This window comes from Rhopilema esculentum, chromosome 9, assembly GCF_057945365.1.
Source record: "Rhopilema esculentum isolate cy_ngs chromosome 9, ASM5794536v1, whole genome shotgun sequence".
NCBI classification, from domain to species: domain Eukaryota; kingdom Metazoa; phylum Cnidaria; class Scyphozoa; order Rhizostomeae; family Rhizostomatidae; genus Rhopilema; species Rhopilema esculentum.
Window position 1 is genome coordinate 7,536,139 of NC_142823.1, and position 22,362 is coordinate 7,558,500.

At 36.7% G+C, this 22,362-nt stretch overlaps 1 protein-coding gene across 1 annotated transcript in view; it reads right to left on the reverse strand.

Moving 5' to 3' along the window:
- The window catches only part of LOC135689252 (unconventional myosin-Va), a 39,921-nt gene that overhangs the window by 1,094 nt on the left and 16,465 nt on the right, over window positions 1-22,362 (reverse strand). Inside the window, exons 12-36 of the mRNA XM_065206414.2 lie at window positions 21,218-21,358; window positions 20,402-20,611; window positions 19,008-19,130; window positions 17,910-18,094; window positions 16,335-16,446; window positions 15,463-15,516; window positions 14,885-15,042; window positions 14,473-14,673; window positions 13,790-13,895; window positions 13,087-13,176; window positions 12,388-12,612; window positions 11,754-11,847; window positions 10,888-11,085; window positions 9,238-9,863; window positions 8,614-8,691; window positions 8,267-8,369; window positions 5,673-5,758; window positions 5,264-5,302; window positions 4,268-4,543; window positions 3,902-3,991; window positions 3,057-3,207; window positions 2,691-2,827; window positions 2,202-2,273; window positions 1,616-1,701; window positions 524-698 (exon numbers count right to left, since the gene is read on the reverse strand). Of these exons, the coding sequence (XP_065062486.2) occupies window positions 524-698; window positions 1,616-1,701; window positions 2,202-2,273; window positions 2,691-2,827; window positions 3,057-3,207; window positions 3,902-3,991; window positions 4,268-4,543; window positions 5,264-5,302; window positions 5,673-5,758; window positions 8,267-8,369; window positions 8,614-8,691; window positions 9,238-9,863; window positions 10,888-11,085; window positions 11,754-11,847; window positions 12,388-12,612; window positions 13,087-13,176; window positions 13,790-13,895; window positions 14,473-14,673; window positions 14,885-15,042; window positions 15,463-15,516; window positions 16,335-16,446; window positions 17,910-18,094; window positions 19,008-19,130; window positions 20,402-20,611; window positions 21,218-21,358 (3,816 nt within the window). The remainder of the gene's footprint in view (window positions 1-523; window positions 699-1,615; window positions 1,702-2,201; window positions 2,274-2,690; window positions 2,828-3,056; window positions 3,208-3,901; window positions 3,992-4,267; window positions 4,544-5,263; window positions 5,303-5,672; window positions 5,759-8,266; window positions 8,370-8,613; window positions 8,692-9,237; window positions 9,864-10,887; window positions 11,086-11,753; window positions 11,848-12,387; window positions 12,613-13,086; window positions 13,177-13,789; window positions 13,896-14,472; window positions 14,674-14,884; window positions 15,043-15,462; window positions 15,517-16,334; window positions 16,447-17,909; window positions 18,095-19,007; window positions 19,131-20,401; window positions 20,612-21,217; window positions 21,359-22,362) is intronic.

Consider the following 22,362-nt stretch of genomic DNA (forward strand, 5'->3'; position numbering starts at 1 on the left):
CACTGAACATGAAATACGATGAAATGACTTTGCTTAAAGTGGATGAACATAAACTTCGTAAACAAAATATGACAAGTCTTACACCAGTGGTAAGGGAAGTTGCTCGATTGCATTGAAAAATCAGATGAACTACGAGATAAGTATCATTACGAAAAACGAAATAATCCAGTTTGTTTGAGATAACTCTACTGTTTGACATATAGCCCTTTATTGGCATTATGATGCAGACTGGCTTAACCATTATGTAGAGGCTAAACATCGAATCACGACATTTCACAGCCATCAAGACTATGCAGCCCCTTTAAGCCCATGTTTACGTTCAACAAACCACAAGTCCATACAACCAGCAATCACTTCTAAGTAACCATTAATCGCTAGGTAGCGGATTCAATCAGTGATCATTGATCAGCGATCATAGGCAATCACATTAAACAGTAATCATTTATCGTAAAGGATCAATATCTAATCTGTAATCACTATTCACTAATCAGTTATCATAAATCAATGATCATTTAAGACTTACTTGCAACGGATTCAGTGTAGCGCAAACACTAAGAATCGAATCGACGTCATCTAAAGATTTTTTGTTAACTTGCAGCAACTGCGTCGCTTCTTTGATCGGCTCCAAAGGTTTCGTGATTTCAAGCGATTCTAACTGATTAGTACGACACCATTCTTCCAGCTGCGTTAAATTGAATCTAAAATCGCATAAATTAAGGTACACATTTAATAGACAGGCAGGAAAGGTGAGCGAGGAAACGACCAGGGCAGGACACGAACCCGTGACCAGCGACTTATGATGAATCCTGCCCTTGTCTTATCACGCGCTCACAATTTCTCCCCGTATGTTTTCCCAAATCCTGCTCTCCTAACACTTACATATTGAATACGGCATTGCCGTGAAAAGACCACAAATTGCTGCCTTGAACAACCCTTGGATGAGCGAAATCCGAGGAACTTTCTTAAGAAAAATTTTTTAAGAAAACAGTAGAGAGAAACATACTTAACCATTCTTTAAGCTATTGTGCTGAATAAGACCTTTAGGTTTGTATCGTTATCATGTCTTAAAAATTTGAATATGTAAAGACATGGAGAATCCCAGACGTAATAATAAATATTATTGAAAAAAACTTGACCTGCACAGACTGAAAGTTAATCAAGTCTAGAGCCGTTTTATTCCTTAAACTTAGAATTTGCAAACATTTTGCAAACAGAGAAGTAGTTCATCATGTTTTGTTGTCAAACCGTGTTCAATGATTCTTTCCATCTTAATTTGACCCCTTATTTTATGTAAAAAATTGATTACTCGTTGATATGAAAAGTTACTCTGAAGCTCTACTAGAACTCTCCTGTTCAAAAAGATGAATTATGGGGTATTGTGATGAAAGAGGGCCTAAAAACATTGCCCCGGGTTATTTTAATCTATTTAAATAAAGTCTCTGGCCATCCCTAGAATACCATATTCCACATTGTTTCCAGCCGCCAACCATTGTGGTGGCCCTTACTAAACCCTTCCAGAACCTTCCTCTATTTTTTATATGTTTGGCCGGCCCTTGTAATCCTATAGCTACTTCACTCCCCGGATTAAAATTTCAACAAGCAGAAAAAAGCCCACCTGATTTGCATACCACGTGACCAGTGGCACATGTCTTTGCGCAGAAGAACATTATTCAACATAATTGCACATATGAAATAATTTATCTGAAAAATAAAACAAGACATGTTATGAAATAAGGTGAAAAATAATATGAAAAAAGCAATATTGTAAAACGTTGGCTATCAACGAATGGACTTTTGAATGGAAATTTGGCGTTTTATACTCTAAAGAGTGCCTGCCATTTTTATTTTTGGTGAAATGTTTGACTGGGGATTTAATCATTCAAATACCGTAGAATAACATGATGTCATTAGAATTTAGTTAAAGACCATGTAAAATGGGGCAGAAAGGCATGTGAAATCATTTAACACTACAAAAAGTACAATTGTAAGAAAGACACAAACGACGCTCCATATTCTACAAAAGCATTTGGCATTCGATAAACGATTATATTCTTCTCTTTGCCATTGTATTGCCCATCAACTGATGTTTCACCTCTCTGCCCCATACTCTTTGCAGCCGTCACTATTGAAAAGGGAACTGACAGCCTGATAAAAATTAGGGAGTTTAAAAAGGTAAAAAAGCCATAGATTTGATGCGCTACCTGTGTGAATATCTGCTTGATCAGAACCAAATCGACACAATGAGCGTTTAGGACGGCCAGGATTGCAGAGAGCTGAAAGCAAACAGAGAAGTAGTTCATCAGAAAAATACGTTTAGGTTTAAATTAATCACTCTAAGAACAAGGTTCTTAACTATGACTGTTAGGGCTGCCCTCGTATGTTCCTGCTGGCTATACCGGCAGCTTCAAAACTGTTAATTTGCAATTGAAATTAGAAATTTAAGAGGGTGCATCTTGCATTTTGTATTTCCCATAAAGTATCTGTTATGGTCTTGGTCGAAATTATGGTATAGTTTTTAGGGTAAGTTTACACAAGACATAAATCTGAATCCGACTTATAAAACCTCTTTCCTCATTGGGCAACGTATAGATGTTCTTGGCACGTGCATCCGACGATCATGCTCATAAGACACACAGTCAGAGGAACAGTGCTTTCTGGTGATAAACAAATAACAATACGATTGTCCATACCTTATTGGTGACGTCTTTGACCGTGATAATATCCTCAGTTTCATGACTCGTTGATTTGCCTCTTGACTTAGGCCCGCGTCCAAATGGCTTAGAACTTAGAACACCCGGAATCGACTCGTATTCTAGCAAACCAGGTACTGAAAAGGAAACAGAATATTCATAAATTGATACGACATATCAGGGGGATGAATATTTCAGATTCAAAATAAAAAAGACCGGACCGCAAATGAATGTCCTTCTAGTTTACAGCAATTTTGGGCTAACAGCCAATCGAAAAAAAATTATCCGCGTCTGGTCACTTGTCTCCCAAACATGAATCGATTCCATTAACAAATGGCTACTTTAATAAATTCACATGCGACGTACCAACAAGTTCGGATATCTTGTCCTGGATTGTTTTTAATAGTTGTTGGTAAATATGAACTGCCACGTCGGTGAGAACTTGACGATACTCGGTCAGATCGAAATTCTGCAAGCACTGACTGTTTTGTTCCGGAGTATTGTGTGTCTGAAAATTCTGAAAAATTGAGGGAGATCTATTTTTGTTTAAATTATTCAAGGTTGCTTATTATGCTTAAAACCAAAGTAGTTTAAAAAAGAATATGCAGTTGATCTTTAAAATCACTTAAGACAGTTAAAAGCGGCTTTCAACCGCACGACAACTAATGGTTGACCAATTAAATTGCGCAGAGGGAAAAACATTTGAACAGTTTCCACCTTTCTACAAATGGTGAAATCCTACAGCAGCGCACAGTGGTTCAAGATGGCGGACGAAGCTATAGCTTTGCCTCAACCAAAAGATACGAATCGTTTGTTTCAAAATCATCGACATCAGTTATCGGGAGTCTTCGCGCAGCCATTTTCTTAATTAGTGTCTTCGGCAATGGTCCGAGTTTTTCCTGTATACAGTTTCATAGGAGCAGTCTGTGATCAATTTGGCCTAAGCTATTTCTGGATTCACTTTACTTGTGTATGTCAAATGCACGGAATCATTAAAGATCTCGTACCAGCTTTGTCTGTTTTAATTTTAGCTTCCGACATTTGTCGAGCGATTCGAGTCTCTGAAAGACACTACTGAGATCATCTTGCAATATTACCATGAAATTATAGATATAGAATGCTATTTACTGACATACAATGACCAATTACACATATTTCTATTTTGAGCGCTCGTGACTCAAACTGCTGAATCATTATTGTGGTCTATTTACCTTATCCCCGCTGTACTGTTTCATGTTATATAGAAGTCGACAAGTGTTGGTCAACCAAAATGCTTGCAGTTCCATGTTCCCTTCTCCGCGCTAATAGAGCAAAACATCATTAGTGACAAATGTGAAAACAAACCAATCTAAAATGCATATTACATATTAATGACGGAGATACTGAAACTTTCATAGACAGTCTTCACTGTGGCTATTGAAAATATATGAGGATCAGACCTCATTTTAGATTAGGCCAAAAGGAAGTTGAGCCAAACGGCTATAATCACCTTTCACTTAGGCCTATATGATCAAAAATCAAATTCACCTCTATAAAAACAAGCCTACGCGTAACGTTCCGAAGACGATGTCCATTACCTTGACAGTTGTACGAATTCCCTTGATTGCACTTGCTAACAAACGTTGCATCCATCTTTCGTCATTAATGTGATCAGCAAACCTTACAGCCATAAAGATCAAATGGGCTGGTAGACCCGGAACTTCCTTTTCGACGCTTGAAGGGTCTAATTCCATGATCAGTTTGTTGATCACTTCCGGTTCAATTTCCTGCTTGTATTCTAAGAATCCTCTTTGCTTTCTGGCTGATTTTAAGATTTCCACCTTTGGCTGTTTCTCTTCACTTGGTGACTCGGCCTAAAATGAAGAAAATTCAAGTGACGCCATTTTACAAGAAATTAGCCAAACGTGGGGTAGACTTCTAGATGAAATGAATCGTCTGACAGTTGAGATTGCTTCAGATATGTGACGTTGGCAAATTATGTGATGTTTCTCAAAACACACAGGTATAATTCATTCATCAATTTGGATTTGCTTATACTGTACATATATAAATAAACACAAGAAAGATCAAAATGAGTGTCTAAACAATACACAAGAATCTGCCTGTTGATGTCTTTAAATGTCTTAAGGAAATTTTTCTAATCTCTTTTAATATCCAATTAGACTTTCGGTACACTGAAAGGTGAAAGACAGGCCCAAATAAGAATTTCAACCCTACATTAAATAATCAAAATATAATTGCGTGGTGGAAATCATGTAAAAGAGATTAACTTGGGGGGAAAATTGGGAAAAAACCCTAATTATATCGAATGAATTTTAAAATGAAGATAAGTCTGGAACTTTCCAGATTGCCTAGTTTTCAAGGACGTACTCAGAAATCAAACTTTAGTATGAGACTGATTTCATACAAACTCTCTCTATACAAGAAGTAAATGACATTGATAAAGACGATATATTTTTTCGAAAAGCGTACACTCAAAAATTCATACAAAAATGATGAGGAACTTGAACTTCATGCCAAAGAAGAGATGGACGAGTACAAGAAAAGCTACAACAAAATTCATGTATTTATACCTGTCCAGGTTTTCTAAATAAACCTGCATATGTCATCACCTGAAAAATAAGAGTCATGCTCAGATTTTGTGAAGAGCTAAACAGTAAAGGTCCAACGCCATATAAATATAAATAAGGAAAAGAATATATACTTATTTTAAAGAATGGTGGATTATATCAAAGCAACGAAACGTGTCCCAAAGGCGAGACCATATACCAATGAAGACAACCATTATGGCTTCTCACAAAACCACTGCAAATCTCAGAGTGAAAACTGAAAATTTCAGACTCGATTTTCGTCTGTACTCAAACAACAGATGAAGATTTATAATCTATCAGTTCCTAGCCAAACATATACATTACAAGATTGCATACTTAAATGATTGCCTTACAAAATAAATTTAATGACTGAGATTTAGTGAAGACTTACCAACTTGCCAGCAGTCAGTTCTTCCGAATATTTAACACCAATTGTGTTTGATCTTTGTCGCATACCAGTTGTCCCCAAAGATGAGCCTGAAATATTTCGGAAAGATTTAGTATTAATTGATAAAATTTACATAATAAAGCACCCTTCGATGTAAGTAACACAGGGACGGCACAAGCAAATTGCCGATGCTCAAATGGAGTACACGGCTAAAATGCTCAAATGCAGAACTGCATCTCAGTCTTGTACTCCGTAACATTTGAGTCAAGAGAATGCTTCATGCTAGACAGTCGGAGATGGTAGGGTAAAGCCCGGGGCCTCTAGCAAAGCCCTAACAAGGGAATGAAGGGAGGAATTTAGCAAGGGAGGAAAGTCGTGACAGTATTAATCTTTGAAGGTTTCGTCTTGTCTCCAGTTTATAAGGCTATCTTTGCGCTAGTACTTAATACCAATCAATATAGGTCAATATTCGAATGAGATTTCGATGAAACAGAAAATTTTCTTCATATAAATAGTCTGAATAATAGTAGGCCTCCGCATATTTTGTTCGTTCGCGTTTTTTTCGTATCCTAAAAGTCTGCAAAAGAGATATAAAAACATTCCGATACTAGAAGAACAGATAGAAAATAAAATTTCAAGAATTGAACTTTTAATATATATCTATCTGAGAAAAAGAGGAAGCTTTAATCAAAGATAACCTTAGAGTGAAGACACGGATTTGAGAAATGCGTGTTATAACCGCAGAAAAATGTTTAACGCCTTGAACCTTACATCTCTGGAGCCGTTTCGACCTATTTTACTTACGCGTTTTATCCCTTGCCATTATCCAACTACCTAAACCGGCTAGTAACAATATATATTGAACTGCCATTTCAAATTTACATACAGATAGCTCTCTAGAGTGGCATAAAGGTAAAGAAGAAAGCATACATTGTCAAAACCCTGGAAACCCACGTTATAATACCTTTTTGCTCAAAAATACGAATCATATTCGCCACAGAAGCAATATTCTCTTCATCACTGTCCTCTGTTGCCATTATCAACAAGCACGAGCCATAAACTCAAAGAAATGTTTAGGATAAGGAGTCTTACCAGGATTGTCCACGCGAGTTGAGAATGCCCCTGCAGTGAAAATCTCTCAAAAACTAGTATGTCTTAACGATCATGGTGGGCTATAAACACTGCTTTGTTTGTGTACAAGTCAGATAATGTTTTCCTACAAACCCAGCCAACTACAACCGTACGATCAAGGAAGGAAGTCAATGAGGTAAGATTTCAGCTTCCTTCTCGAATTATTTGCAATACTAGAACTTCAAAGATCAGTTACGTGAACTTGGCCTTGATTTATGATTCCTGATTGGATTGGAGATTTGTGATTCTTGACCGGTTAATTTTGATTCTTGATCGGAGATTTGTGATTCTTGATTAGTGATTTGTAACTTATGACTTGTGATTCTTGCGTTGTGATTATTGGTTTGCGATTCTTGGTTGGAGATTTGTTATTCTTGATCGGAGATTTGTGATTCTTGATTAGTGATTTGTAACTTATGACTTGTGATTCTTGCGTTGTGATTATTGGTTTTGCGATTCTTGGTTGGAGATTTGTAATTCTTGATTGGTGATTCTTCATAAGCGATTTCTAACTTATTATTTGTGATTCTAGAGTTATGATTATTGATTTGTGATTCTTGATTTGTGATTCTTGATTTGTGACCTGAAATTCTTGGTTCGAGATTCGCAATTTAATACATGATCATCATTCATAGTTCATGTTTTCAATTCATCATCATCATCATCACCAAAAGTTCCTCAAGAAAATAGTTTTATCGCATCCTCCATTTTACCTCTCTAATAGAAACCAATGATTGACATGAAGGACTGGGACATGAACCTCATTAATGATCGTAACAAAACTGTAACCATGCCCACAACTATTTTAATAACGTCGTTAATATATTGTTCGAAAGACAACTTGCACCAATATCATTATATTAAAATCAGCTTGATCGAAAAGACTACTATCATATCATCATCAAATTTGCAACATTATTTTGTGATCCAAAACAACTTTGCCTACACCACTCGAAAACAACAGTTGTCAAAACCAAAGCAGCCATCAATGGTTGCCATGACTGCAACCATAGATATAAGATGATCATACTAAGAAATCGCATAGTGACCATAAGCATAGCAATAAATAGTGAGGAAGACGGTAACCAATCGTGACCACCCATAATCAATCGCAATCATTCATAACCAATCGTAAACGCTAGTAACCTTCCGTAACCACTCGTGAGACTTGAAGCTCTATAAGATACAGTTTTTTAGGTTGAAGAAAAGGTCATTTTTTCTACGAAGTAGCTAAAATAAAACGAAATGATAAATAAAAACAGAGGCCCAAAAAAGAAATGGCAAAGAAATTAAGTAAAGGGGTAAGGGAAGAATGTAAAGAAAGTGGGTTTGCAGAGATAAATAATATTGGGAACGATAGAAGGATAGCATGAGTTTTGGCATGGTACGGAAAATATTCTGGGGAAGGCTACGGAGATAGAGAAAGTTTTGTCATCAACAATGGATTTTGAGAAAGATTTTCCTACCACTGGATGAGCGCCGTGTTCTTGTTCGTGGAGGTGATGCTACTCCATTTGTTTTGATTTCCTTGGCTTGCTTCTCCAATGACTCGACTTTTTCACGCAAATCCTGTAACGATAAAAAGAAACACATAGGATGAATAAGACTGGCGGATATTCAATAAGCAAGAGCCTAGATGTAACCAGTTCGAATTTAGCACGATTTTGTATTTAGGCTTGTAACATATAGAACAGCTTCTTGTAAAATATTGAATAGAAATCGCATCCAACCATTCAAAACCATTCAAGCATTCTATTGCTAAATATGATTTCTTGATTCAAGTTTAATTGGTATCAATACAATGCACACTTACAATGTTTTCTTGTGTAAGCCTGGAGATCTCAAGCTGCACTGTCGTCTCAATAATGGCTTGTTGCGCAGCTTCCGGTACCTGTGGAGGAGAAAGTATCAAGATTCATCTCTTTCATTAAAAATAAATCAATCAAAAGCAGCTTAGGTCCCATGATGGCTTAATAGTTTAAATAGCTATTTTAGGGCTACAAAATAGTTTTGGCTGCTTTAAAATTTTATCCATGAACCAAAGGTTTAAATATTTTTACTGACTTAATATTTTGACTGTGTTTAGTGCAGAATCCATTCCCTTTAACATGTCTGTAGCTACACATTGCATAGTAACGATTTAAAAACTACTGTTGAAACTATAAGTGTTTAATTCCGTAAAGGCAGAACTGTACATATTTCGGTGTGAAGAACAGGACATTCCAAAGTACATCTCCGAGTTTCGAGTATGATGCGATTATCAGGCAGCAAAAGGCAGCACCAAGCATCATCAGGCTACATACAAAATATGTTCAAAGTTGCCTCGTGATTACATAGAGCATGAAACTTGCAAGTAGGAACCGTCCTTTTCTTCCCAACCAAAGCGTAGCACATAGTAAGACAACAAAGCATAAATTGTTTAATAACACGATACTACCTTGGTTTGCTGTATCTTAAGAAGATCCCTCTTAAACTTTTCTTTTTCCTTTCTCAGCTGATCAAGCTCTTGCTTGAGTTTCGTGTTTACTTGTTTCAACGACTGCACTTCTACTGGACTTAATACCATCTGTATGTTCTCTTTAACTGGCGAAGTTGCAGTAGCCTTTGTCTCTGTTCCTGCAAACCCGAAACCCTTTCTTCCAGTTGGTGATTCATTTGATAGTTTCTTGTTAAGCTCCTGGTTTTCTCGCTTCGTGTTATCCAACTGTTCAATCAACTTCTTCATAACCTGTTCACTATCCAAATCGTTCTGTTCGTTCTCTTCTTCCCATACAATCTGCTGCAGCGTCGCCAAATGCACATTAGACTTCAACAAATGCTCATTTTCAGCAATTAGCCTGGCCTTTTCAGATCTCAAGAACTCCATGGTTTCTTCATCAACGACTCCGGAGTCATTCACGTTGGCTGATGGCAGAGGCAGTGACATTTCTTCCTTCATTTCATCTCGACTTCGTTCCAATTCGTTTGCAAGCATGTCCCTGTCTCTCTGGGTTTCTGCTAACTCAATTTTCAATTTGTGAATCTCTTCTTCTTCTTGATACACAACATCTTTCATATCACCCTCTATATATCGAAAACAAAAACAAAAACAAGACTTCAGCAAAAAACTCTATCGATCTTAGGGCTGAATTCAGAATTGAGCAGTGCTATACCCAAAAAATTACTGCAATGTATTATCCCCAAAAAAGTATTTCAATACAGCAGATTGCCTTGTGGAATAGAATTGATATCGCAATTCTCCCTACAATTTCCCATGGTCAGATTCCCCAACAGGAGATTCCCCTTAGCATTACAGCAACTCAAAAAAGAGAGCTCCTCAAAGTTCCTGCGGGGGATGTGCGGGGGATGTGCGGGGGATGTGTGGGGGCTGTGCGGGGGATGTGCGGGGAATGTGCGGGGGGAGTTGTGGGTCAAGAGTTAATACTGTTACGTACTCTTCTTTCATACCTATTGGAAATGCTTACCAGACCATACAGTGCATCAGATTACTCTGATACCTTTTACCTTTTGTTCAACAAATCTAAACAAGCATTAACGGTGTTGTTTTGAATTAGGTTAACATCTAAGCATCAAAATAAACTTAATGTAGTAAAAATTGTATCGAATTCCATCCAACAGAAAAATGCTAATTCAAAACAACGTCTAACGTTGTTGTGTTTGTCTGCAAACAGGGACAGAAACTTGGTCAAATATTAGGGGGAGGGCAAGCCTATTGTTTGAATAAGATGACGTCACATTTCCCCCATTGTTTTAGAACAAAAGACCATTGTCCTCCAAAGTATTGAGGGGCGAATCTTTACAAAAACGAGTTCTAATCTTATTCGACTCAATCGTACTTGAAGGCACTAGGTCATGATAAACGGAGAGGGTATATACTCATGTGTGCTGTTGGTGGACCTGAGCCTGATCACATGAAGTTGCCTCGTACTGAATCTGTCGTTATCATTCAAAACAATGGCCGCCAAAATCACATGAAACTAGACTGATCACGCAAAAAGCGAGGGACCCTCTGGGGAGGATGCCTTTACGAAAAACCATTTTGCATACGAAAAACACACTTAAGCTGGTAACACGAAATACAGGTTACCTGTTCCAGCAGAGCTGCTTTTGTTCAGTGCTATTCTGCTAGGGTTCGACTGCTCCAGTTTCAGCTCTTCTTCCAAATTCGTATATCTCTGCTCAAGCCGTGCAAACTCTTTCACCATTTTCTGGTGGGAAGCTCGTTCTTCGTTGAATTCAGACAACATTTGTTCTCTCTGCTCCTCGAGTTTTTCTTCGATTTGAGCTACATTAATTCAAGAAATTAGAAATGGGATTACTGGTCAAACAAATCAACCATTGTATAAGATATTCTATAACGCAAACTTGTCAAAAAATCAAAAAAATCAAAGAAATTGATTATGTGAATCTGGAATAGAGAAAAAATAAAGGAATCACTAGCCAATACAAGTGATCAGCGATCAAGGACAGCAATCATGAATCACATGAACGAATCATTAATCGTCTTTATCAATCAAGCACTTTTCAACTGCCGACGTATCGAAACAATCATTTGAATCACAGCAATCATTTGGAATCACCTTTGTTTCGATAACAATTAGTGTGAAACCATCGTTATAATCATTGAGCGAAGTTCCGGTTAAACTTGAGGCATTTTTATAGAAAGATACTTTCAGTAACAATTTTCATTCCAAGAAGCACCGCCATAGTGGTCTAATTGTCAACATTTTTAAATTTTTCGACCAGTTTCGTAAATAATTGAGAAGAGAGTTGAAATAGTTGCAGGACAGGTATGTATAGCAATGGGTTCTAGGCATATAAAACAGGCTCAACAACAGTTTCGTTCAGAGAATAGGAAAACATTCAAAAGGTATCACTGACTTCCAAATAAAATGATATTAAAAAGAGTCTGAAGACAGAAAATCGTGGAGGCTGCAGGACTTTATTACAAACCTGCGTGCTGAGCTCGAATTTCGTCGTTACGTTTCTTAGAATCTTCCAGTGCGGTTCTTAGAAGTGCGATCTCTCCTTTCAAACCAGTTATTTCCTGTGTTTAAGACAACAATTAGTAACTTGTAGAAATGAGCTTTATGTATTACTTCAGCCTGAACTTTGAGGCCTGATTCGTTGAAGTTGCTATCGTTGTAACTAGGAGCGTTACCTCTTCGTTAAATGAAGATGGCATAAGAGAAAAAATCAAAAGCAGTCACTCTCCAATCACTTAATCACTCCAAATAAACAGTGAATCAACTACTACTGGACCAAATAAAAATATATGACCGGGAAATATAAGGGGGGTAACACCGGCCCCAATTTCTCATCAGTCGGTCAATAAAAGTTTGAGTTTGTTGCGAGAATCATTAGTTTGTCTATAAAACTGCCTGCTGGTAGGTAATATAGGAACGACAATTTCATCATATTTTTCTTCTTCAGTGACCCTTATTACTTCATATGATCTTTAATCCCTCCCCCCCCCCCAAACCCCACCCAGTCAGAAGAATCGAAATGCACCATTGAACACGTGCTCTCCATTAAGCTTAATGTTAATGGATAGAAGAAGATACCAGATGCACACATTGACATATACCTCATTTTTCTCTTCCTTTTCTAACTCCATTTCCGCCTTTAGCGCTTCTTTCTCTTTGTTTAACTCTGCAATATTTTCTCGTAAAGCATTAAGTTGATTTTCAAGAGTGGCAATCATCGTTTTCGCCTTTTCGTATTCTGGCTTAATTTCTCTCAGTGCCAACAATTCCTTTTCTTTCAACTCCAATTCACCAACCTTGACGACCAGAATTCTTCTCTCTTTAACCTGAAGAACACAAATGAGCTGCTCAGTAACATTTACTTGGCAGGGTAAACAAATATGGCTCCAACTAAACAAATCATATAGGAAACTCATAGGGGATCTGCAAAATCTGCAGCCTCTTCATAAACAATATCAATTACTATACTGACATGGGGCACCATTGGTCAGGTTATCAAGAGTGTATGAACACATACAGTGATGACGTAGATTCGATAATCGGTCGGGCTTGGTCGCCCATTTGATTAAATGAAGACTGACAAAACCTGTTCACTAGTTAATAACCCCCAGTCATATGGGAGGTTTCAGGGCTATGATTGGTTAAATTGCAGTCAATCAGGCAGTTCTCTTTTTCTATTGGTTAATCTCGATCCGGATCTGGTTACATAGAGTAATGTTTTTTACACTCTGACAGGTTTTTGGATGAATATCTTTAAAGAATAATGACAATTCCAGCAGCAGCCTTATGAGAATACGCACCTCTTCTGTAAATTTCTGCTGCAGCTCTATGATCTTGTTTTCCATACCCTTGTTTAACTTCTTCAAATGATCAACAGATCGGGCTTCAATCTAAAACACAAAATTATGCGTGTTCTAAGAATAATGAACTCCAAAAAACTTTGGAACTAACATCAGCGTTGGAATGGCTACAAAATGATTGTGTAGTAGTTAGTATTTTCTCATAATCTATTTCACACCCTACGCTCAGGTAAAATCTACATAAGATTCTCCACGATTTATATCCTTTTATTGCAAAGAGGCCGATACAAGATCAAGAGAATCATTAAGTACGAGAATGGCTCAGTGATTAGGGTCCTGAATTACAGATCCAAGGGTCAGGGGTTCGAGTCCCTGATGGGATCAAACTTTCACGAAAAGTGTATGAGTCGCAACTTCTCTTAAATTCAAGGCGTTGGAACCACAAGGTTTGGCAACATCGGCGGAAGGGCCAAGACACTGCTCGATAAAATTAACTTCTTTGTGTCCAAAAACTATCTTCGGATGCAAGGTAGAAACAACACCAAAAAAGAAAGGACAATAAAAACAAAATAAATACAGATAACACTGTTTTTTCTTTCTTTTAAAAATCCTATGAAAAACGATCCTCATTCGACGGTTGAATGATGGGATCGTTTCCAAAAATTTTAGTGAACGTTGATTATGTTCTCAAAAGATTGCCTACCTTGAGTTTCTTCAGCTCCCTCCTAGCGTACATCCTACGCACGCAGCATTGCAAGAGTACAATGGCCCTTATACGTTTTACATAAAACTTTCTTCCAACGTAACCTCTAATAGAAGAAAAAGAAAGAAGTTGAAAAATATGATTAAAAGTAATTATAATTACTAAGTAAAGTAATTACTTGGTCATAATCTGTCTGAGGGTAAAAAGTTCTGATTCTTCGACGTTGGCTTCAATTTCATTCAAATAATTTTTCAAAGCATCTGGACAGTTGCCAAGGATAACGCCCTTCATTGAAGACATCTTTAAATGAAAAAACAGATATATATATATGGAATACAACGACAATATCATTTCGAGTGCCATTGCAGAAATCGAAAAGGGTTTCAACCTGATTTTGAAGCGATATTTGAAGAAGATATTTGACTAGACCTTTGCTAGACATTCAAGTAGATTTCAAGAAAATTTTGCTCCCATCTTCAGCAAAGTAGATTTTCAACGAATGGGTTGCTTATATATTTTACATTAGCTTTTCTTGAATTAAGCAGAAATTAACTTGCTTATTGTTCCTTCTTCAAAGGAAAGCCCACTTCAAGATCTAACCTGAGATGCGAACAGAGTAAAAAATATTGAAAACTGACCACGTAAAATGTGAACAATACAAAACAGAGGCAATGAATACAAACCTCCAGTATCGCTGTATTGTGAGTGCCTTCATTTCATAGAGCAGTTTCATCTTAAGTTTTCTAGCCTTGGTACCTCGTACAAAGCATTGGATAGTGATGGCCGCGGACCGGATTCGCAAGAAGCTCTGCCTTTTCGTCCATCCACGCCAGCGTCGCTGAATTGTAGTCGCTGCCTTCGTTTCTCGGATGTGATGAGCTAATCTAAGAGAGGAAGCGACCAGATATGTCGAGTGCAATGCTTGCAAAAAAGAATACTGGCAACAGTTTCGAAAAAAATTTATCATGTTTCAAAAAAATGATCGCAAAAATATTTGAAACTCTTTAAGTGTTCGCCAACATGGCTGTAGAATTGTAATACAAACGAGAACATCACCACAAATTGATGCGTTAGGGTAGTTTAACAAGCCCTCACCTTCTTGCCAGGTAGCCTCGTACCCAAGCTTGAATGATAATTGAGGCCTTTCTCATAGCTACGTATTTTCGCCTGCATAGCCACCCTTTGACATGCTTTTGAATTACAATACAGCTCTTCTTCAAGATATCAAGTCGCTTCTTCTCTAAGTAGGCCACCTTTGAAAAAAATTAGGAAATATCATTTTCAAACGAAAGGCTATCATCTATAGAGACTCGTTGACGGGTTGCCGTCTAATTCAGTGGGTATTGGCTTTCTTTGTCAACGCTTTGATGTTATGACCACTTTATGTTGCCATACTACCAGGAAAAATAGGGTAATGAAAATCCTTTCAGCACTGCCTTGAACAACAAATTCTTTCACAACATGTAAACTTTAATTCTATTTTGACTTTACTTACAGTGTGCGGCATAAGAAATCTCAAAGAGAAAACAATAAATGAAAATAATTTGTGAAATCAAATACTGCGCACATTGGTATAAACATATAGCATATTTCATTCCAGAATTATATAAACATATATATGATAAAAAAAATCTAGACAATTAATACTTAAGCAGATTTTTAATGGCGGTTACCTGGCCAGCACGGAAGAAGATCTTTGTCAGACCAAGTTGGAATTTATCAGGATCCTTGAAAAGAAAAAAATGCCTTGATTTTTTCATCAAAAATAATACCATGCCACAAAAAAATTTCATTGCCTCTAAACACAAACATAACATATCTGTGATATGAGTTCTTGTTTCTTTATTTGTCAAACGACTCCATTCGGTAAATGGTAACCACATTTTAAATGTTAACTTGCTAAACATGAATCTTTTACATTTTAACAAATAGCAACAAACACTAGTTTAAAAATATACTAGCTTGCGTACAGTACAATGATAAAGAGAATGCAATGTAATAATGACGTTTCGAGCATAACCAGGTTGACTTGATAACGGGCTATCCTTGAAACGCCGTAAATGAATTCGTTTTATTTCCCAGTACAATTTTACTTAAATTCCTAACTTTCCTCTTTTTACAAGTTTAAAAAACGAGATTTACAATGTTTTGTAAAAGCTGCTAATCGAAGCACAAACTAAGCAATCCCATTTTCATTTTAACTTGGGTACAGAATTCGGTACAAAAGAAGATGGTTTTGAAATATCAAAAGCACCTTACGATCTTAAATGCACTGGAGATCATAAAAAACTGATGCATGACAAATACTAAAAGAGAAGGATAAATAGAAACAGCAGCAATTTTTTATTGGCAAAGGGAAGTCTACTTTTCTTGGAATCGTTACCATTTTCTTGGAAATTGACAAGGAATTCTATTTCTCTTCTTATTGTTAATATCAATACTGGCTATGTGGCCAATTAGAGCATGATCTAATCGAATAAAAACACACGCAAAAGTGATCTAAACTGTCAACTTAAAATCAACAAGGGAAGTAAAAGTTTATCACCTGTATGTGTTTTTCCAATATAACTCTACATGTGTCTTTATAGTTTTCCCAGTCTACCATACTCGATGGTATAATCATACGATATCGATAGAAAAATTCATCATAAAGCCATCTAGAACATAAGAATGTTGATCAGAATGGGAAAGCACAGGCCTAAGCAGAATGAAGGTGCTCCATAAAAAAAGCCGCTAAGAAACTTAAGGCGCTCTATTTCACACCTTAAAGTAGAATTGGTATAACAGCATCATTGGAGGAGTGCGAAATGGTGGAAAACAGTAGCAGAACTAGAAGTTGGCTCCCTTTTGGCATAGATGATGGGGATTGAGCCCCCATAGCACCACATCCCTGGGTGGAGGTATTTATTTGTATACAGAAAATCTGAGAATGAATATATATATATCTCTGTATATCTCTGGCAAAGCCTGGAAGAACACGATCATATATCTGCAAATTAATGGAATGAGGCGTTTTTCTTTTAGTGAGATCCAGCTTCTCCACAGTACAGTGGCTGTGTTTTTGAGACTCTAGTTAACCCTTTTAGTACAGTGATTGATGAGAGAGAATAAGGGTAATGTTTATATCTATGGAAATTTACGAGAGTACTATCTATATACAGGATAAGATTAAGAACTGGCCGATTGATTTCGACATAATCTGTCCACATTCTGTAATATGTTCGGCCGGATATCACCATATTACACAACTTTTCACAGAACTTCGAAAAGTGCCACAGTGCCTAAATCTTCCAACAAGTTTTGTAAAGAACTAAAAAATATGATGCCTTTTCTTTTTCCCTTCATAACTTTTTTAGATAAAGTTTCTAACGATGAAGGATTAAATCACTTATCTAAACTAAGTTTTAAACCATTTGCGCGAAATAAAGTAAATTGTAAAAGTTTCAATTTCATGTTGCAGCCTGGATTCTATCAACCATGCCCAGACATATCCCAAAATTATTTATTTTAAGCGAACGAAACTTGGAGTCAATATCGATGTTTCCCTTATTAATTTTCATAACGTTCGAAATACGACTTGGACACAATTTTTGCTCTTTTTTATACTTTGATTCCTAATTCTGTGCATCAAACTTCGAACAAAATCCTCAAGATTTATGTAATTAAAACCATGGTTCTGCGCAATTTGTCAGAACGTTGGTTCTTTGGGAGACTTACAGTAATTTGATGGCATCGATGGGAATTTGACAGAGCGATGGGATTATGATGGGACAAATGAGATTTTGACTGGACCGAGCTACTTATTCAGGTACCTTACATGCAGCAGGCGGTGTTCGAAGAGTATCATAACATTCGATGTTCAAAGGATAAAATTTATCGAGGAAGGGAACTAGCAAGACCCTTTAGATCACCGTTACTCAACTCTTGAAGTTTACATTGGTTGTCTACGACATTCTTCATTTTTTCGAATGAATTGTTAAAAATTGATATTGCCTCTTGAAATGAAAGCTTTCATCCCTGAAAAAAACATTAGCACGGTTGCCTCACTTTGAGATGCTCGGAACTGATCTACATATATAAGTATTGGTATCACCGATTACAAATAGCATAAAAAGCATACCTCGAAGGATAGCCTGCAGCACTTATACGAATTGTCTCAAGTACGCCGCACGCCCGTAACTGCTGGATGCTTCTTTTGGGGTCAAAATCGAAGGCTTCCTTTAAATCGTTGGGTTTTATGCAGCGGATGTAATGGGGAGATGTTGAGTTGAGGGTCTGCATCAACTTCGACAGAGAATCTCGGAACTGAAAAAGAACATCAATACTTCATTATTGATCTTCAGAAATAGTTAACATAGAAAATATGGGAACATGAGAAATCTTCTACTTTATTTTGGAAACCTAATTCAATTAGCTGATAGATCAGATCATTATATTATATAATTCAAAACGTTTCCAACACCTATCACCATTTGGGAAAGACTGACTGGAAATTTGGAAGTATCATCACAATAGGATACAGGTGGAACATTGACTCGTTTTTTCTTATCATTTTCTTATCAATCGTCGTCTACATCAAAAACAAAAGAGAATCAAGTGCAGATACTTGAGGTTCACCAAATTCAATTCTCAATTCGCAATTTCGCTATATTTTATCTAAACTTTGAAAAAAAGCTAGACTGAAAAGTAACCAACAAAAAAGTGTTTGAAACAATTTGATATCATAGAGTATTAGTCAACGAAATGATAAAAAGAAAAATGAGACTTGCTGGCCACATTATGAGGGGATCATCCGGGTTCTTGGCAAGGCTTGTTTTGGAAGGTATGATTGACGGAAAAAGAGACAGAGGAAGACAAAGAAGAACATGGGGAGACGATGTCAAGGAATGGAGAGGGTGTGAGAGCATTGGGAGAGCTAAAAGACATTCTGAGGATAGGGATAGTTGGAGGGTCATGGTAGCCAACCTTCTGATAGAAGATGGTACATGATGATGATGATGATGAACTTTGATATTGCTATGTTTGTTAAAATAATTCTTTGTGACCTTTTGGCTATTATGGGATAGCATTTACTGAGAGAAAATTACGTCGCCAGGATCGGGTGAAAATTACTTTGCTATGATGCGAGATGTTTCAAATTTTCGGGAACGTTTTTAGCAATTTCTTCTTAAATTTACATCAATATATCTAATTGAATGTTTTTCATTATTGAACCAACCTCAGATCCAACAGTCTTTTTTCCCTTTGGTGCTTTGGCTCCCACGCGGGATGACGTTCTTTTCCGCGGAGAAAACAAGTGACTGAGATCGTTCGTGCGGAAGAGTTCTGCCACAAGCTCAAACTATTGACAAAGATAGTAAGACACGTGAGCAACCGTATCAAGTAAACTATGGACCATGCCTAGAAACTAGGCTTACAACATGTTCATATTCTCGTAGCGCCTAACAGGTAGACGAGAGAAACAATATAGGTTGTCTGCCACTTGACAACTTGAAAAAATCATATCCTAGTGATACGTACGTAGATAATAGTGATCAAAGTAAGGACCAACTATAAGCCGATAAACTTTCTAAAGGTTCTACTACACGGTTTGACATTATGAAGATACCGGGCCAGATAATGATGAGGAATAGTATCGGATTTGTCAAGCGGTACCACTGGCCAAAGAATGGACCAACCATAAGCTGATAAACTTTCTAAAGGTTCTGCTACACGGTTTGATATTCTAAGAAACCGGGCAAAATAATGATGAGGAATAATATCGGATTTGTCAAGCGGTACCACTGGCCAAAGAATGGACCAACCTTAATCCGGGAAACTTTCATAAGGTCCTATTAGACGGTTAGATATTTTGAAGATACCGGGACAGATAAAAAACCTGACGAGATAAAAAAATATTGCAACTAAACCAAACCAGATTGTATACTTAATATCTGATAAAAAATAACAGACTACTGGTAATATTCGTTCGCAGGTCCGTGGTTCCAAAGTTGGCTTCTTATCAAAATGAATAAGGCGTATGCGTCATTTTGAAGTTTGTGAATATGATATGAAAATGCATATGTACGAAAGTAAAGAGACTGTGAATATTTTAAAATAAAAACCTGGAGGCGAAAAAGTGATCAATAAAGAAATTTTTCTAAATTATTCGGAATTATCAATCAGCATTTGCTTATAAATTATTGGTTTCCAACTGTTAACACTATCCCGCCTTGAAGTAACATTTTGTAGTTATTGTTTCGCGGTTCCAACCATTGTCAGTCCATCATTGTCTTTTTTCTCTCTTGACAGCGTTTTCTAAGTAAAAATGCACTGCCAGTAACGTGACTTCCGGGATTTGCCAGAATGTTTCCTAGGCTTAAAATGTTTCCTAGGCCTTACTTTGATGACTTAAACTTTGAGAATTTTACGAAAATAATTTTCAAAATTTGAAAATTTTGAAAATTCTACGTCCCTTCGGTACGTATTTTTTTCACTTTCTCCGTTCGCCCATTTTCACGCTTGTTGAAGTCTTATTCTGTAACCTACGCTAGAAATTTGCAAACTTTCTGTGTACAAGAGATGTGTGTAGATGTAGTTAAATGTGAAGCTGTTATCAATTGATTTTGTTACCTCGCTGGCTCTTAGTAAGGACAAGTGCTCCTCGTTAACAGTGTCTCTATTTTTGCTGACGAAACCATCACAATCATATATGACGTCATCTGCATAATGGCGAATGATAAATGCTACATCAGACATGCGCGGTTTAGCAAAGTGCTGGGATTTGCCGAGATGCTGTTTGTAAAGTTTCCTTGCCCATGAGTCGTCGCTTCCTTTAGGCATCTAGTGGGAGAATACTTTCTGAATTAGTAAAAGATACTTACTGTTAACGCAAATGAATATACGGGCTGAAAATAAGAAGAGGGAAATCACATCTCCCTGGAATAACAGCGAATTGATATTTGAAAGGCTTCTTATAATCAATATTTATCTCTTATTGTAAGTTGTTATTTAGATGTTTTATCAAGGGTTTCTCTATGTATAAAGGATATCAAATGAAATGAAATGGAATGAAAAAGAGGCCTAATCAAAATGGTCTGATTGCCCATACCCGCGGTTGCTAACACCTGCGGTTGCCCAGACCTACCACTGCCGAGTCCCGCGGCTGCCCAAACCTGCAGTTACCACTCGGTACTCGTTAGTTCAAAACTTTGTCCTACAACTGTTCCCTTTGCTTCCCCAAAAGAAATGTGACAGACCAAACAAGATCACTACATTGTCAATTAGAATCCAGCACATTTCATATACTACAGGAAATAATATATCAAAATGATGCAAAATCATACAGGTTTTAATGTCGAGCCTACAGAGAAAGATCTACCATCCTGACACAGACAAGTTAAAATCATGAGATTAAAACAGCAAAAAAAAGGTTTTAAGCCAACCAACCCGACACTCTTCATCCAGCAAGTCAAGAACTCCAAGCTTTGCCTCGATCAAGTCAATGCAAGGCTGATTGTCGTAAAAGTCGATGAAACTCCATGAAATTTTTTCACGTACGTATTCCTCTTGCTCCAATTTGAAAACATGCTGGAGGAACAAAATATTTCAAATACATAAATCAGCAAACAATTTTACAGTCTAGAAATGTATAAAACCAAACTTTGCTTTCTCTATTAAAGAAAGATTGAATATAAATAGAAAGCAGAGTATTTCAGAAAAGTACATAAATATGCATAAATTATTCCTTTCTCTTAAATCACCTTATGTCAAATTTCAAATGCGTAGGTAAATTATGTTATGTTACTAATTTCACAAAAGAAGCATTTTACAAATTACACAGTTCTTAAAAGAATTGCATAACAACGATTTTCAATTATGCGACAAAAATATAGGCCTACATCTTTCATAAATGTAGCATTTCTTCTGTAGATTTGTTGTAAAATCGGTTCAAAAGTTTTCAGAAACATGAAAAAGCACAAGCGTGAATGCGATAATACTCAGGATTATTTGAATGAATTTGAAGTGGGTTCAAAGTTTCCAAATAAAGTACAGCTTGAGATATTTCAACAGGGCATAAAAATCCACCCGACCATGTGACCGGGCGGTCGCAGGACAATTTTCACGATTAGAATTCTGCAGGAATTTTTTGAAAATAAACCCTTTGCAGGAAGCACCTTTTTTCGTGCATCTTATTTATTTGCCCTGTACAGGTTAAAATGGTTTTTCTACGTAAGAAGTCTTGGGAATGTTTTTTAAAATTCCTGTTTCATAAAAGTTAACAGTTTTTCATCTGGCTTAAGAATCTTTGTTACAGTTTGCAGGATTCTTGGAAATTCTTACAAATTATTGCTATGTTGATGTCTCCAAGACCTCTACTGTAAATTGCGTATTTTAATGATTAAAACAAATTTTCTCTTATGATTTTTGCAACTGTCGTCTTTTCGTGGTTCTGACATATGTCTTTTTAAAATAGTTTGTTCAAAAATTTCATGGATACATGAATCAATCTTTTTAGGCCAATGTATTTGTACTGTATACAATTGTACTGTATTTGTACTGTATTATATTGCATTGTGCTGTATTGTGCTGTG